Source organism: Schizosaccharomyces cryophilus, assembly GCF_000004155.1.
Source record: "Schizosaccharomyces cryophilus OY26 unplaced genomic scaffold supercont4.2, whole genome shotgun sequence".
Taxonomy (NCBI): Eukaryota; Fungi; Ascomycota; class Schizosaccharomycetes; order Schizosaccharomycetales; family Schizosaccharomycetaceae; genus Schizosaccharomyces; species Schizosaccharomyces cryophilus.
Genome location: NW_013185625.1, coordinates 1,623,374 through 1,635,860, shown reverse-complemented (window position 1 = coordinate 1,635,860; position 12,487 = coordinate 1,623,374). Strand labels below are relative to the sequence as shown.

The 12,487-nt window shown below is 38.7% G+C and overlaps 6 protein-coding genes across 6 annotated transcripts in view; 3 read left to right on the top strand and 3 right to left on the bottom strand.

The window, feature by feature from the left end:
- The window catches only part of SPOG_04687 (sterol binding ankyrin repeat protein), a 4,286-nt gene extending 2,649 nt beyond the window's left edge, over positions 1-1,637 (top strand). The window contains exon 6 of the mRNA XM_013167378.1: positions 111-1,637. Within this exon, the coding sequence (XP_013022832.1) occupies positions 111-1,517 (1,407 nt within the window). The 3' untranslated portion in view covers positions 1,518-1,637. The remainder of the gene's footprint in view (positions 1-110) is intronic.
- SPOG_04686 (60S ribosomal protein L17) lies at positions 1,537-2,360 on the bottom strand. Its single transcript, XM_013167377.1, has one exon. The coding sequence runs from the start codon at positions 2,259-2,261 to the stop codon at positions 1,698-1,700; it is 564 nt and encodes a 187-aa protein (XP_013022831.1). The 5' UTR covers positions 2,262-2,360; the 3' UTR covers positions 1,537-1,697.
- A 47-nt stretch (positions 2,361-2,407) lies between these two features.
- On the top strand, positions 2,408-5,964 carry SPOG_04685 (EST1 family protein). Its single transcript, XM_013167376.1, has one exon. It carries the CDS (start codon positions 2,640-2,642, stop codon positions 5,262-5,264), a length of 2,625 nt encoding a protein of 874 aa, XP_013022830.1. The 5' UTR covers positions 2,408-2,639; the 3' UTR covers positions 5,265-5,964.
- Positions 5,965-6,025: 61 nt separating this feature from the next.
- On the top strand, positions 6,026-7,376 carry SPOG_04684 (ribosomal protein subunit L7). The gene has a single exon (XM_013167375.1). It carries the CDS (start codon positions 6,380-6,382, stop codon positions 7,247-7,249), a length of 870 nt encoding a protein of 289 aa, XP_013022829.1. The 5' UTR covers positions 6,026-6,379; the 3' UTR covers positions 7,250-7,376.
- Positions 7,292-9,619, bottom strand: SPOG_04683 (STE/STE11 protein kinase Byr2). The gene has a single exon (XM_013167374.1). The coding sequence runs from the start codon at positions 9,529-9,531 to the stop codon at positions 7,561-7,563; it is 1,971 nt and encodes a 656-aa protein (XP_013022828.1). The 5' UTR covers positions 9,532-9,619; the 3' UTR covers positions 7,292-7,560.
- A 1,400-nt stretch (positions 9,620-11,019) lies between these two features.
- SPOG_04682 (RNA binding protein Mlo3) lies at positions 11,020-11,662 on the bottom strand (the record flags this gene model as incomplete). Its single annotated transcript, XM_013167373.1, has 2 exons — positions 11,020-11,044; positions 11,076-11,662. The coding sequence occupies 2 exons, from the start codon at positions 11,660-11,662 to the stop codon at positions 11,020-11,022; spliced, it is 612 nt and encodes a 203-aa protein (XP_013022827.1).
- Between the last annotated feature and the right edge of the window lie 825 nt (positions 11,663-12,487).

Genomic DNA, 12,487 nt, shown 5'->3' with positions numbered 1-12,487 from the left:
CTCCTACCGGTGACCAATATCCTCCCTCAAAGGCACCTGCTCCTACCGGTGACCACTATCCTTCTGCGGAGGCACCTGCTCCTACCGGTGACCACTATCCTCCTGCGGAGGCACCTGCTCCTACCGGTGATCAAAGTTCTTCTAAAGTTTCATCCCAAAGAAATGAACAACCAGCCTTACAAGGAGAGTTACCTGAAGGTGCTGAGGATCAACAAAATATCCCCCCTTCTTCTGCTCCTGGTGTTGCAGGTGGCACAGAGAAACAAGAAAAGAAAGCGCCATCAAATGAAGCTGAAGCAGATCCTCTTTTTTCGGAGCTTCAAAAATCATTCCATGGTTATGAAGCACCTCTTCGATTAAATTTAGGTGTTAATGACGATCGCCCAAAAATCAGTCTTTGGGGCATTTTGAAGGGAATGATTGGTAAAGATATGACAAAGATGGCTTTACCCGTTAGTTTTAATGAACCTACTAGTCTTTTGCAACGTGTTGCAGAAGATATGGAATATACAGATTTGCTCAATTTAGCGTCTCAACAGGACGATCCAGCTTGGCGTGTTTTATACGTTGCTGCTTTTGCAGCTTCAGAATATGCAAGTACCATTAATCGTGTAGCAAAGCCTTTTAATCCATTGCTCGGAGAAACTTACGAACTATGCCGTCCTGATAAAGGATACCGGTTCGTGATTGAACAGGTCAGTCACCATCCACCTGTTGGAGCAGCATACTCAGAATCTGTGAACTGGAAATATTATGGGGAATCAAGTGTAAAATCGAAGTTTTATGGTAAAAGCTTTGACATATCTCCTCTTGGCACTTGGTACCTGGAACTTAAAACTCCCTCAGGCAAGACGGAGTTGTTTACATGGAAAAAGATTACCTCTTCGGTAGTGGGAATCATTGCTGGAAATCCTACCATAGATAATTATGGTCAGATGTTGGTTCAAAATCATTCTGATGATGTAAACTGTATCTTGGATTTTAAGCCTCGCGGCTGGCGTGGTACCCATGCCTATGAAGTAAAAGGAAGTGTTCAATCCACCAGTGATGTTCCCGAGTACACAGTGAATGGCCATTGGAATGATAAAATATTTGCTTATAATTCCGGTAGCAATAAGACAATGCTATGGCAAAACCATGAGAGGCCTCCCCGTCCGTTCAATCTGACACCTTTCGCCATCTCCTTGAATGCTTTAACGGACGAACTAAAGCCATGGTTACCACCCACAGATACTCGATTACGGCCTGATCAGAGGGCAATGGAAGTAGGACAATATGATCTTGCCGCTGAAGAGAAGAACAGGCTTGAGGAGAAACAAAGAGGAAAAAGAAAGATGCGTGATCAAGGAGAAGTGCAAGAATGGAGACCAAGATGGTTCTCCATGAAGAAGCATCCCATTACCGGTGAAGACTACTGGGAGTTCAGTGGTGAATACTGGAATGTACGAGAGGAAGCTGGTAAGGCAAAATTGTCTGGTCAATCATTTGAATGGCCTGGTGTTGAGAATATTTTTTGAAATAAACAGTAAAAGTATTGTCTCAGTATTTTTCAAGATAGTCCCAAGTCCCGTTAATTAGCAATACGTTACAAAACCTAAAAAATACGTGTAATAATTAAGCCATAACTACGAATTACAACTAGAATATTTACGAAGACTATAACTATATTAAGAGGACAGTATGATGAAAATTTCATTTTAAGCAGCAGTAATAGCCTTGCGAGCAGCCAAGTTGCGAGCCTTAGCACCTTGTTTCAAAGAAACACGGGCAACCTTTTCTTGAGCCTTAGGAACGGCCTCCTCTTCCTCAGCAACAATGATTTGAATGTGGCAAGGATGAGACAAGTAAGCAGTGACACGACCATAAGCACGGTAGGTACGGCGGTGTTGCTTAGGAGCACCGTTGACTTGAATGTGCTTGATGGCCAACTTGTCCATATCCAAACCCTTAGCCTCAGCGTTAGCTTCGGCATTCTTCAAAAGGTCAAGGATAACCTTGACGGACTTAACGGGCCAACGAGCTTGGGTGACACCGAATTCCTTGCCTTGAGCAGTACGACCAACACCGCCGTTGAAGCGACGGAAGGGAACAGCTTGCTTGTGTTCGAGGACATTGTCCATGAAAGCAAAGGCCTTCTTCAAGTTCATGCCATTAAGGGTGAAGGCAACTTCACGAGAGTTCTTAAAGTGAGTTCTCAAGTAAGCACCGCTGGCTTTGGCGCACTTGGTCTCAACAGCAGGTGAAGCGGAATAGCGGGCCATTGCTACTTTTGTTGTGGTAAAAGGCTAGTGCTATCTGTATGGGTTTTGTCTTCGTGGTTTCTGTTGTTTCGTTTTGTGACTGGTTTTCTCAACGCAGGGTAGGGCTATTTATTGCGAACTACGCGTAAAAATAAATAAGGAGTAACGTTTATTGTTTCGATAAGATAGGTTTAGCACATACGTTGGGGTAACGTACAAGTGCGGTATTCAGAATGATTTTACCGTACGTTGTAAGGTTGAAACTTTTCTTTACCAAAATCGCACAGTTGGAAAACTTCCATTCAACCTCCCTCGTTGCATTCATTTTGCCTTAGCATTTGAGCTACGGCAATTTACATCAACGAAGGACGACTATTGTCAAGGGCAAGGTTCCTACATATGAGCGCCCGAGATTCATGTGATCCCAAAACACTTAGGAAGTTGTGTGAACAAAAATATGACAAGAGTACAGCACTTCTTTCCATCTTAAAAGAGAATTTGACGGCAATTGGAAATGAGTTGGATACCTTAATAGAGAAGAATCAAATACGTTTTCACGCTGAAAATGGGAATGTATTGGAAGGATCGAAAGGTTTAACCGAAGCCAAGAAGAAGCGAAAGAATTCGAAACGATTAACAACGGACGCGAATTCTGGGAAACTGGAAAATCGCAAGGAATGGAAGCAGCTTTTGTCTGTTAATTCTACGATTGCTGCCCTTATAGGCGAAATTTTGCTGACAGATGTTTCTTTTGCTTTAGAAAAGGATGCTTTAACTTTTATATGGACGAAGGTTCATTATCGAGTTATTTCCTTTTTGAAACATAAAATTGTTCAGACGTCTAGGAAGAATAATATAGAGGTACTTGGGTCTTTAGTGACTCTATATTTTCATTACCTTGACACTTGCGTTCATTTTTACGTTTCTTTCGCCTTCATTTTGATTAAAGTTTACCGCTTGCAATGCCTTGAGCCTTTAGCATCTTATCTTGCTACTCAACTTGCCTTCAAAACTACGAAAAAGTCTCGAAAAATAAAGGTTGAATCGGGAAGTGCTTTGCAGCAGGATACTCTTTTAAAGTCTTTGTTTTCTTCTATTTTTGGTTTAAAAAATCTGTTTTCCGGTACTTTGAGTTCCATTATTCAAAATACATCAACATCTGCCGATCCTGAGACAGCTACTAGACGCTCTGCATACGTTTTTAGTCCTTTATTTGATTCTTCTTTGCCTGACAAACAAGCTCATTACCTGATTAGTACTGTATATGGTTCTCTTATTTATGTAGGTGATATCTATCGTTATTTGGCTCAGGCTCGTTCTCCAAAATTGCCGGATTATTCTATTGCTAGAAAGTATTACTATATGGCTGCTTATGCTGTTCCAAATTGCGGCATTCATTATCATCAGTTAGGTTTAATCGAAGTACAAAATGCTGATTCATCCGCCACAAACTCTCCTCGAAGTCGTTTTCAAGGACTATACAAAAGCTCGTCTTCTAGCTCGCTTCATACAAATGAAGCTTCTTCTAAACCGATGGTTGAAGATGCTAATTTGTTAGGAATTTCCTATTTCTTTTTGGCTTCTATTTCTCCCAACGGTGTTGCTGCAAAAGGTGCTTGTAACAGCCTTCTTATTGCACTTAAGCGTATTTTAGGAAAACCCAGTTCTTTTGACCCATCTTTAGTAATGTATCAAAAGGACAATTCTCTTGTATCCTTATTTCTTCGACTTTATGCTCTGGCATTTTCCGACTTTGACTGTATGTCTTATACAAGCTCACTTGTAAAGCGAGTTCGATTTTTATTAAGTGATTCTTTAAAAAACGCCAAGTTGTCTTACGAAACATTATTGAGAATGGCTTACTGTGCGCTTGCTGCAAGGTGTCTCGCATCGAAGTTAGGGTATAGTGAAACACAAGAAGCAAATAAGAGGGTTCCTTCTGCGAAACTAGCTACACAGACGACCATAATGTTTTTTGAAGTACTTCTGGATGCAGTGAATGGTCAGCTTCCTTTGCATGCACTAAATGTAAGTTCTTTGCACAAAGATCACCCACAACCTTATGGAGTGCTCCTGCATAATAAAATCCTTTCCCCAATGGTTTTACCTATATGCACGTTGGTTTCTTTCTGCCTAAAGCATGGAGATACTTGGCTGACAAAAGATATTCGAGCAGGTCTATCACAGATCTACAATCGTTTTAACTTCTTTTTTGAAAACACAAAGCAGGCTTTACCTACTGAGGAATCCTTAAGTTGGAGTACTCAATGGGATGTTGGTTTACCGTTTTTCTTTCCCATGCAACAAGTGTATGATGTGAATTACGACTTGCTGAAATTACTTATGACAAATAAAATTTACCCTCTAGGAGAGAAAGAGGAAACGGAACGTCAAAAGATAAACAAGGATCACGCATCGTTGAAACTATCTATTGACTCTTTGTATATATTGTTAGGTCGACATGCAAATGCTCAAGCTTCATCTGTGTCCGTATCATCTCCTGCAACCCCTCACGGATTCTATCGGCCTTTGGAGTCAACAGGTATTCCTGCTTACCCTCAGTTCAGTGCATCGTCTTTACCATCTGACCAATCTTCACCTACATCACCGTTTTATTCTGGCGCTTCTTCTGTTTTACAACCGTCATCGAGTATCGCAAGCTTACAATTTGGTAGAATGGTCGACCCTAGACCATCGCAGCCAATTTCACCTTCTCTATCTGAAAACCTGACTCAGATGACACATTCGAAGCTTATGGCTTCTTTTGATGCCACACGAGAAAAGGATGTAAGTAGGCCAGGGACACCTTTCTATGATCCACATTTACGTTCACATCGAACATCGATATCAACCGATAATGAAGATTTTCATCAAAATACCCCGTTGAATGGTGAAAGGATTTTATTTCGACCTATTGGAAGTCCTAAGCCACAGCCAAATTCTTCTAGCGATACTTCTGATGTGCAGCGTCAACTGTTTTTATCAGAATTGTTAAAGAAAATGATTAACATCAATGATACTTGAAGAGGCTTGTCGTACAATTTTCTTTTCTTTTCTTTTTTTTTATTTTTTTTTAAAAAAAAAGCGGCCTTGAAATGAGGTAGGAGCGTATGACCGCTTGTAACGCTTGAGAATTAAAAAATGAAGTTAAGGAAAGGCATATTAGTATGAATCACCCGACGTTTGTCTGTCAAGATGATGGAAATGATTTTTTTTAATGGTAATAAAAAGGACACGTAGAAGTGTTCGCGCTAAATTATAATGACAAGGGAATCGAATCCTTGTCATTGTAGATTCTTTCAATCACTCCTCGTTCATTCTGTTTCTGATAACCTAAAGAAATGTTTTGTTATCCTTATAGTACTCAGCAAGTGCATAGATACTATTATTCCTAGGAATAAGGGACATGCAAAAGGTTGCTTACTCTTAAAGTAGTATATGAGAGTAATGAAATTGGAACATATACAAAGTAAAATTTTGAATCTAACAAGTAATGGTACATATGATATACGTTGTCTGAACCTTGCAATCCAGTATTTAATTTTCACTACAATTGCTTTTCTACTCGTTAGAATATTTTTTAAAAATATTCTTGGCAATGTCACCGGAATAATACTGAAAGTATGGATAGAACTGAGAATAGAATCAGGAAGGGGTAATTTTACTCCATAATGTTGCAAATGTAAAGTATTATCTGATGATATCAAAACTTGTCTGGCAAGCAACTTTTAAGATATTCTACTTTAAGGATACACAAGGCATGTTGTAAAGTGCTTAAAAACCAACGGTACCATTCGTAATAGTTCATAAGGCACCTGAACACCATGCTTATTTATGGAAGATTATACCGCCTGTCTTCAGCTTTACTACCCTTTGTTTACGGTGCGTCGTCTGCTTTTTGCATTTTTATACTCAAAAATATTTATATCCAAGTTAAAGGAAACGTTGGATGGGTAGGAACTGATCGTAATTGAAGTTTACTTACCGAATATCTCAATCTCTGAAACAAGGATACTTAATAGTTGATTTTTGGTGTGTTCGAGCCAATTTTCCTAATCAGCTCTCTTTCTACTTTTATAATATAGAACGCGTAAAAATCTGATTTCATTTGAAAGAAAGGGGAGGCTTCTGTTGTAATCATGAGTATGATTCATTTCAAAAGCCGTCAAAGTCTTTACTCGTTTGTACAGAATCGAGCATTTACTACAAAGCAAAAACTTGGAAAAAATAGTCCTTTACCAGGATGGGATCCCCACTCACAATACTTTCGTCCAGGACCTACGATGGCCAATCGTTTAGAAGAACATATGAATGATACGATTCTGTCCGACGTCTTAGTGGGAACTTATAAACACAATGTTGATTTTGCGGATTCTTCTCCCCACCATAATGAGCCAGCAGATCGACTGGTTCGATGGACTGGTGACAATCCATATTACAAAAATCGACCCCCTCGCCATTTTCGTGGGTATAAACCCCTCTTGCCTATTAAGCGACCAGTCCGGCCAGAAAATCTTCCCAGCATCTCCAAGGTTTCTATAAGTACTATGGTCAAGGAAGCGCTTCAAGAAAAGTCTCAACTATTGAGCACTATTATGGCTTTCCGTTCCATCACCGGTGTGGAGCCAGAAATAATAAAAGCTAGAAAAGATGTTTCTCCGTGGAGATTACGATCCGGTTTTCCTGTAGGAGCAAGCGTGACTCTTCAGGGCGAACCAATGTATAATTTTTTGTCTGTCCTTTCCGAGTTGGTCCTTCCTCAGCTTCACGACTTTAAAGGGATTTCTTCAAGCGTTGGAGATCAAACAGGAAATATCTCTTTTGGTCTTCCTGGAAATGCTTTGCCTCTATTTCCTCAAATTGAAGCTGTATATGAAATGTACCCTCATTCTCTTCCCGGATTTCATATCAATATCGTAACAAATGCCCAAGATACTCGATTGGCTAGATTCGCTATAAGCAGCATAATTCCATTTAAAACAAGCAATCCCGAAGATGATGTTCGTTAATACATGAAGAATCCTATTAGCATAAAGAATTAGCTACTGATTTCAATACTTAATACTGCTTTCTTTCCTCAATTACAAACCATATATTATTTTCTGTTTCCAATTTCTACAAAAAAGTTAATAAAAGAAGAAAGAATTAACCATTAAATAATTTTTAAAGAATAAAAGAAAGAAAATCAAAAATTAAAGAGCGGCAATGCACAAGACGTTAATACAAAAGAAATAAAAAAACATCAACATTATGTATCGTAAAAATCGTAAAGTCATTTACTTTCGAAACATTAGCAAAACAAATTTTTACTGTCACTTGATTATCCGATTTTAACAATAAAAGGATGCTGGAGCAATTCCGAGGCTGTAGGTCTTTCATGGCAATCAATGGCAAAAGTTTTATTCAAAAAGTCATGGACGGAGGGAGTGGCATTGGGAGGATATTCAGGAGGGATATTTTGTCCTATTTTAAAAATTGCTTGCATTTGATCACAAGTGGGATACGGATGGTTGCTAGTAAGCATTTCTATTACTAAACAGCCAAGTGACCATATGTCAGTTTTCTCAGTATGTTGTGTTTGCTTGACCACTTCTGGAGCCATCCAAAACGAGGATCCTTGCAAAGACGGCCGAGAGGATCTAATTTTATCAGTGGGATTTTCCAATTCCAATTTTTTAGAGATGCCAAAATCCGAGATTTTGATTTTTCCTTTGTTATCAACCAATATATTAGCACCTTTAATATCTCTGTGCACAATGCCTTTGGAATGAAGATACTGCAAGCCTTCTAATGTTTGCTTTATGAAGTTTCTGACCAGACCGGCCTCAAAACTTCCATACATTTCAAGCAGTCCGGTGACAGAACCGCCAGGAACATATTCCAAGAAAATGTTCAAAAACTCCGAAGTTAAATTTGATCCGAGGTATTGGACAATGTGTTCATGAGCCAGCTCCTGCAGTAAAGCTATTTCACTGACAAGGGACTTAAAAAGACTAGAATGTCGTTCTTTAGATTTTTTAAACTCACTAATGCAAATTTGTTTGACGGCCATTAACTCACCACTAGATGCATTCATACCGAGATAAACTTGCCCAAAGGAACCAGAACCAATCAATGCTCCGCGAATCCACTTGACTGGCTGTTCTTCAATTTCTTCTTCTGTTACATTTGTATCTTCACTTGTGGTGGTCGGAGTAGGCGAGGCAGGTGATACTTGTTCCACGAAAGACGGAGACGGTATCGGCGACATTTTGGACGTGACCGATGGAAGTTGAATGTTTCGTAAGCTAGCTGTTTGTAAGTCTGTAACCCTATGTCTTTCAGAAAGTTTCTTTGAAAATGAAGAATTTTGTACAGGTGGGGTTTTTATAGGAACGGTTGGTTTGCTTTTCTTATCAATATCCGATTCGTTCAAAGGCGTCGCTCTATTTATGCCTTTTGAATCCTCTAACGTATTTATTTTTAATGCGGACATTGATCTCAGAAGCTCTAAATGTTGGCGCCGCAAACTTCTCGATTTTGGTAGAATCTCCTTTCCAAATGTATTTTCACGAGAATGATGAAGGTTTTGATTCCCAACAAATGAATTATATAGCGTTTTTTCTAATAACTTTGGTTGATGTTCAGGGAAAAAGTGAGAAATCCGTGAACTGATAAGTTCACTCGGGGGTCTTTGTATGGATAGACAAGAAGCATTTGTCCTATCCGAAGGAAAGAGGGTTTTTTGTATGTTCTTAGACAATAAAGATGAAAAGTTTTGTGGGCTATTAGAATTGCTTGGCAATGGCTGAGCGGATTCTATTTCCCAGGATTTACGAAGATCTTCAAAAGAAGGGCAAGGCTTGGATTCCGAAACTATAATAAGTCTTTCTCTTTCTGGCGACGACACGTTGTGGCATATTTCCTGAAAGTCTTCTTCAAAGATGGGTCGAATTTGACTACTTTTCGTGACGCAGATATTATACTTTATGCCATCCGGCAAGCAAAATTTTCGTAAAGCCAGATTCAATGTTTCCCAATAATTCCCAAAAGACTGAATTGCTCGGCTCTGCCCATTGCAAGCAATAAACCTTAGAATGCATGGTTTCGGGGTATCTCGTAAGCTATTTCTTTCTTTTAAGAATTGACGACGTCTTTCAGCATCAGTAATCCCAAGCTCTTCTAGCAATGGATGTGACAACCGGATTAAATGTCGTCCCTCTATTTTATGTTGTGCAAACGCGTCAATGTTTTCTTCAAATCCAACTTTTTTCAGCCATCCGCAGACTTTCTCTACTGTATAGTTTTCCATGAAGTTTTGCCAGTTGTAGAGATTAAAACACCGTCGCTTTACCGCGAACCTTTTATGGAAGTTATAATAGCTGGCTCTTCGTTAACAGTGAGTGAGGACTCGACTTAATTGTCCAAATAGACCTCTACCGCATCAGATCGAAATAAGCGACGTTGTTGCACTTTGCAATACTTATTCAGCACTCTACTGTGCTTTAACGATACGAAGCCTATTTATTCCTCCACTTCGTTCAAAAAATCCTTTCATTTGGGTTTCTTATACATTATAAAATCAATGGCAATTTCTTTTTCAATTTTTATTTTGTTTACAATGAACAAAAAATATTTAAATGCTCAGTAACCTCTAAATTTTAGTAATCAGCATAACTACCACCTGTTCGCAATATATTCAATATCTTATTCCAATAAGACAACAACAAAACTCCAATCGACTTTTCATGCGTTCGTTTCAAGTAAGCACTAATGCAACATAGTACTTTAGGTATAACCTTGTTCTTTAAAATGGATTAAACTCAAAGAGTTTCAAAACTTTTAATTAAACAAAATTTATAGGGTTTCAACAGCATGGATTTTTCATTGGTTTCAAATATTTGTTTTATCTCGAATGTTTCACTTCACCCCAACTCAACCTGATGATCGCACTAGACTACAAAAACATATAATCATCCCCATACGGAATAAAAACAATAATGCTGAACTTGAATAGCTCCAGGAATATAAGCCAAATAAACCATCGTCATCGTAAGCTCCAAAGTCCATAAGTAAGCGTTCTCCCAACCTTCATCCCCTCAGCCTTTCTTTTGTTGAAAAAAAAAAGACTAAAGAGAACGAGATATAACCTCTAAAGGAAGCACAAGCCATTCCGCAAATACGAAAGCAGCTACACGCAAGAGCCATATACAATCCTTTCATACGTGTAAGGTATAACGGCTAATACGATCCAAGTTCGAGTATTTCGAAATTTTCCAGATGAAAGTACACCCGATAATCATAAAATATCGAAATCAGAACAAATTAGAATCGCCGTCATAACCTGAACAAGCATCAGACTAATGCCCAACAACATGCATGTTAATAATAAAAATCGATTATTAAAAACTCATCATCGCATGCGAAATCAGGTAGTCCATTAGTCGACTTTATAATTCACTGAATTTTTTTTTTATTCAGAGTTCTACTAAAGACAAGCATTCATTATTGCTTCACCGAACATGGGTTTGTTGCAGAACAGGAGGTTAAGTGAGAAGTAGGATTAAGCATCTCTCAAAACTACTCAAGTGAGAAGATTTTCCTTTCACAAAAATCCTCATTCACCGTCATAAATAAATAGAATATAGTGTTTTATCGCGCCAAAATTTCCAATTACAACATCATCCGTTTTCCTCGATCATGAGAGAGCCAAATGTAACATAGCTTTATATTCCAATACTACTAAAGTTCGAAAAAAAATAAAATCTTGAAAGAATCCAAGCCATTAATTAGGTGGCCCTTATATCATAAGTCCTTGATCATTTCTAAATACCTGATTCGCTTTATATCAATTACTTATTCTCAGTGTTCGATCCAAAGTAATCATCCATTTCCTTATCAAGCTCCTCAGCCGATTTCTTGGGACGGCTATTACCCTTACCACGACGAATGTTTCTTCTTCTTGTGGACTTGGGCTTGCTAGATGTATTGGCTTTAGCAGGAGCAACGCGAGCGGCTAATGAATTCAATTGACGACTGGGGTCAAGGATAATCTCAACCTTCATTTTTCTGGTGCCATCAACCACACGTCCTTCGTACTGTTCATAAGCACGAGTGGCATCGCCAGGACGAGAAAAGATAACAGTAGCAATGCCCTTTGAGCGACCATTTGGGCCATAAGCCAAAGATACACGCTTGCAAGGTCCAATAGACTTTACAAAAAGTTCTCTAACTTGAGGCTCTGTAACATCAGCAGGCAAGTTAGATACGATGATTTTAGATTCCTCAGAGATTACCGATTTTATGGTAGAAGCAGTATCGTTAGAGGGTTTGTTTGCTTTAGGGGCTTTAGGTTTGCTAACACGAGAACGGCGCTTTCTAATTCCTCCTTTGGGCTTTGAAGCAATGATAGCATCCAATGATTGATCTAATTCCATAGACATTTTCAAAAAGTTGTGGTATGGTGGTTGGTTGCTGCTACAATTTTCGTGGCGCGTCCTTAAACAATCTTCTGCCTGGGTAAGGGTAAGGGCAATATATAACGATGCTTTGCTCAAGGACGTTAAACGGGCGAACAAAGGGAAGCAGATCCTTCAATGGAATAAACGGTTTCATATAACATAGCTTTTACAATAAGAATTATTCGACATTAGCTTCAACATACTTACAATATAGTTTCAACGACGCAAGCTATTGATGCGGTTTTAGCCTGTAACTATTCAAAACAGAAAGGAAAAACATTTTATTTACTTTTCGGTTTGACATTCATAGCAAAGATTTCTTAGAAAAAGAACTATACTCGAAATACGAGTTAGAGTCTCAAGCTCATATCAATCATATGATAACGAGGAGCGATTTTCCCATTGCTTTAGAGATGCTAGAAATTGGACATCACATTAGTAGACGAAAATGATTCAAAGGCCTGAACCACCATTCATATACACAAGTGATATAGCAAGAGCAAAGCCGAACTTGAATTCGACTTATATAGGCCTCTCACGATTGATCAGAGTTACGACAATAAAAAGAAATCAATGTTATCAAGTCAACCGTATTTTATCGTAAATACAATCCTTAGGAAACGGAAAGCAAGTTGAGCTACTCCCAAGCAGGAACAAAATAGATAATAATAATCAAAACAATTTGCGAAAAGTAGTTAGCTCATCAGCTATAACAAACACAGTTGCTTCACGATACTAAATAATATAAGAATTTCGGGATGAACTTTCACCCAAGCACCTGGACATTGACAGATAATGTATATAAAG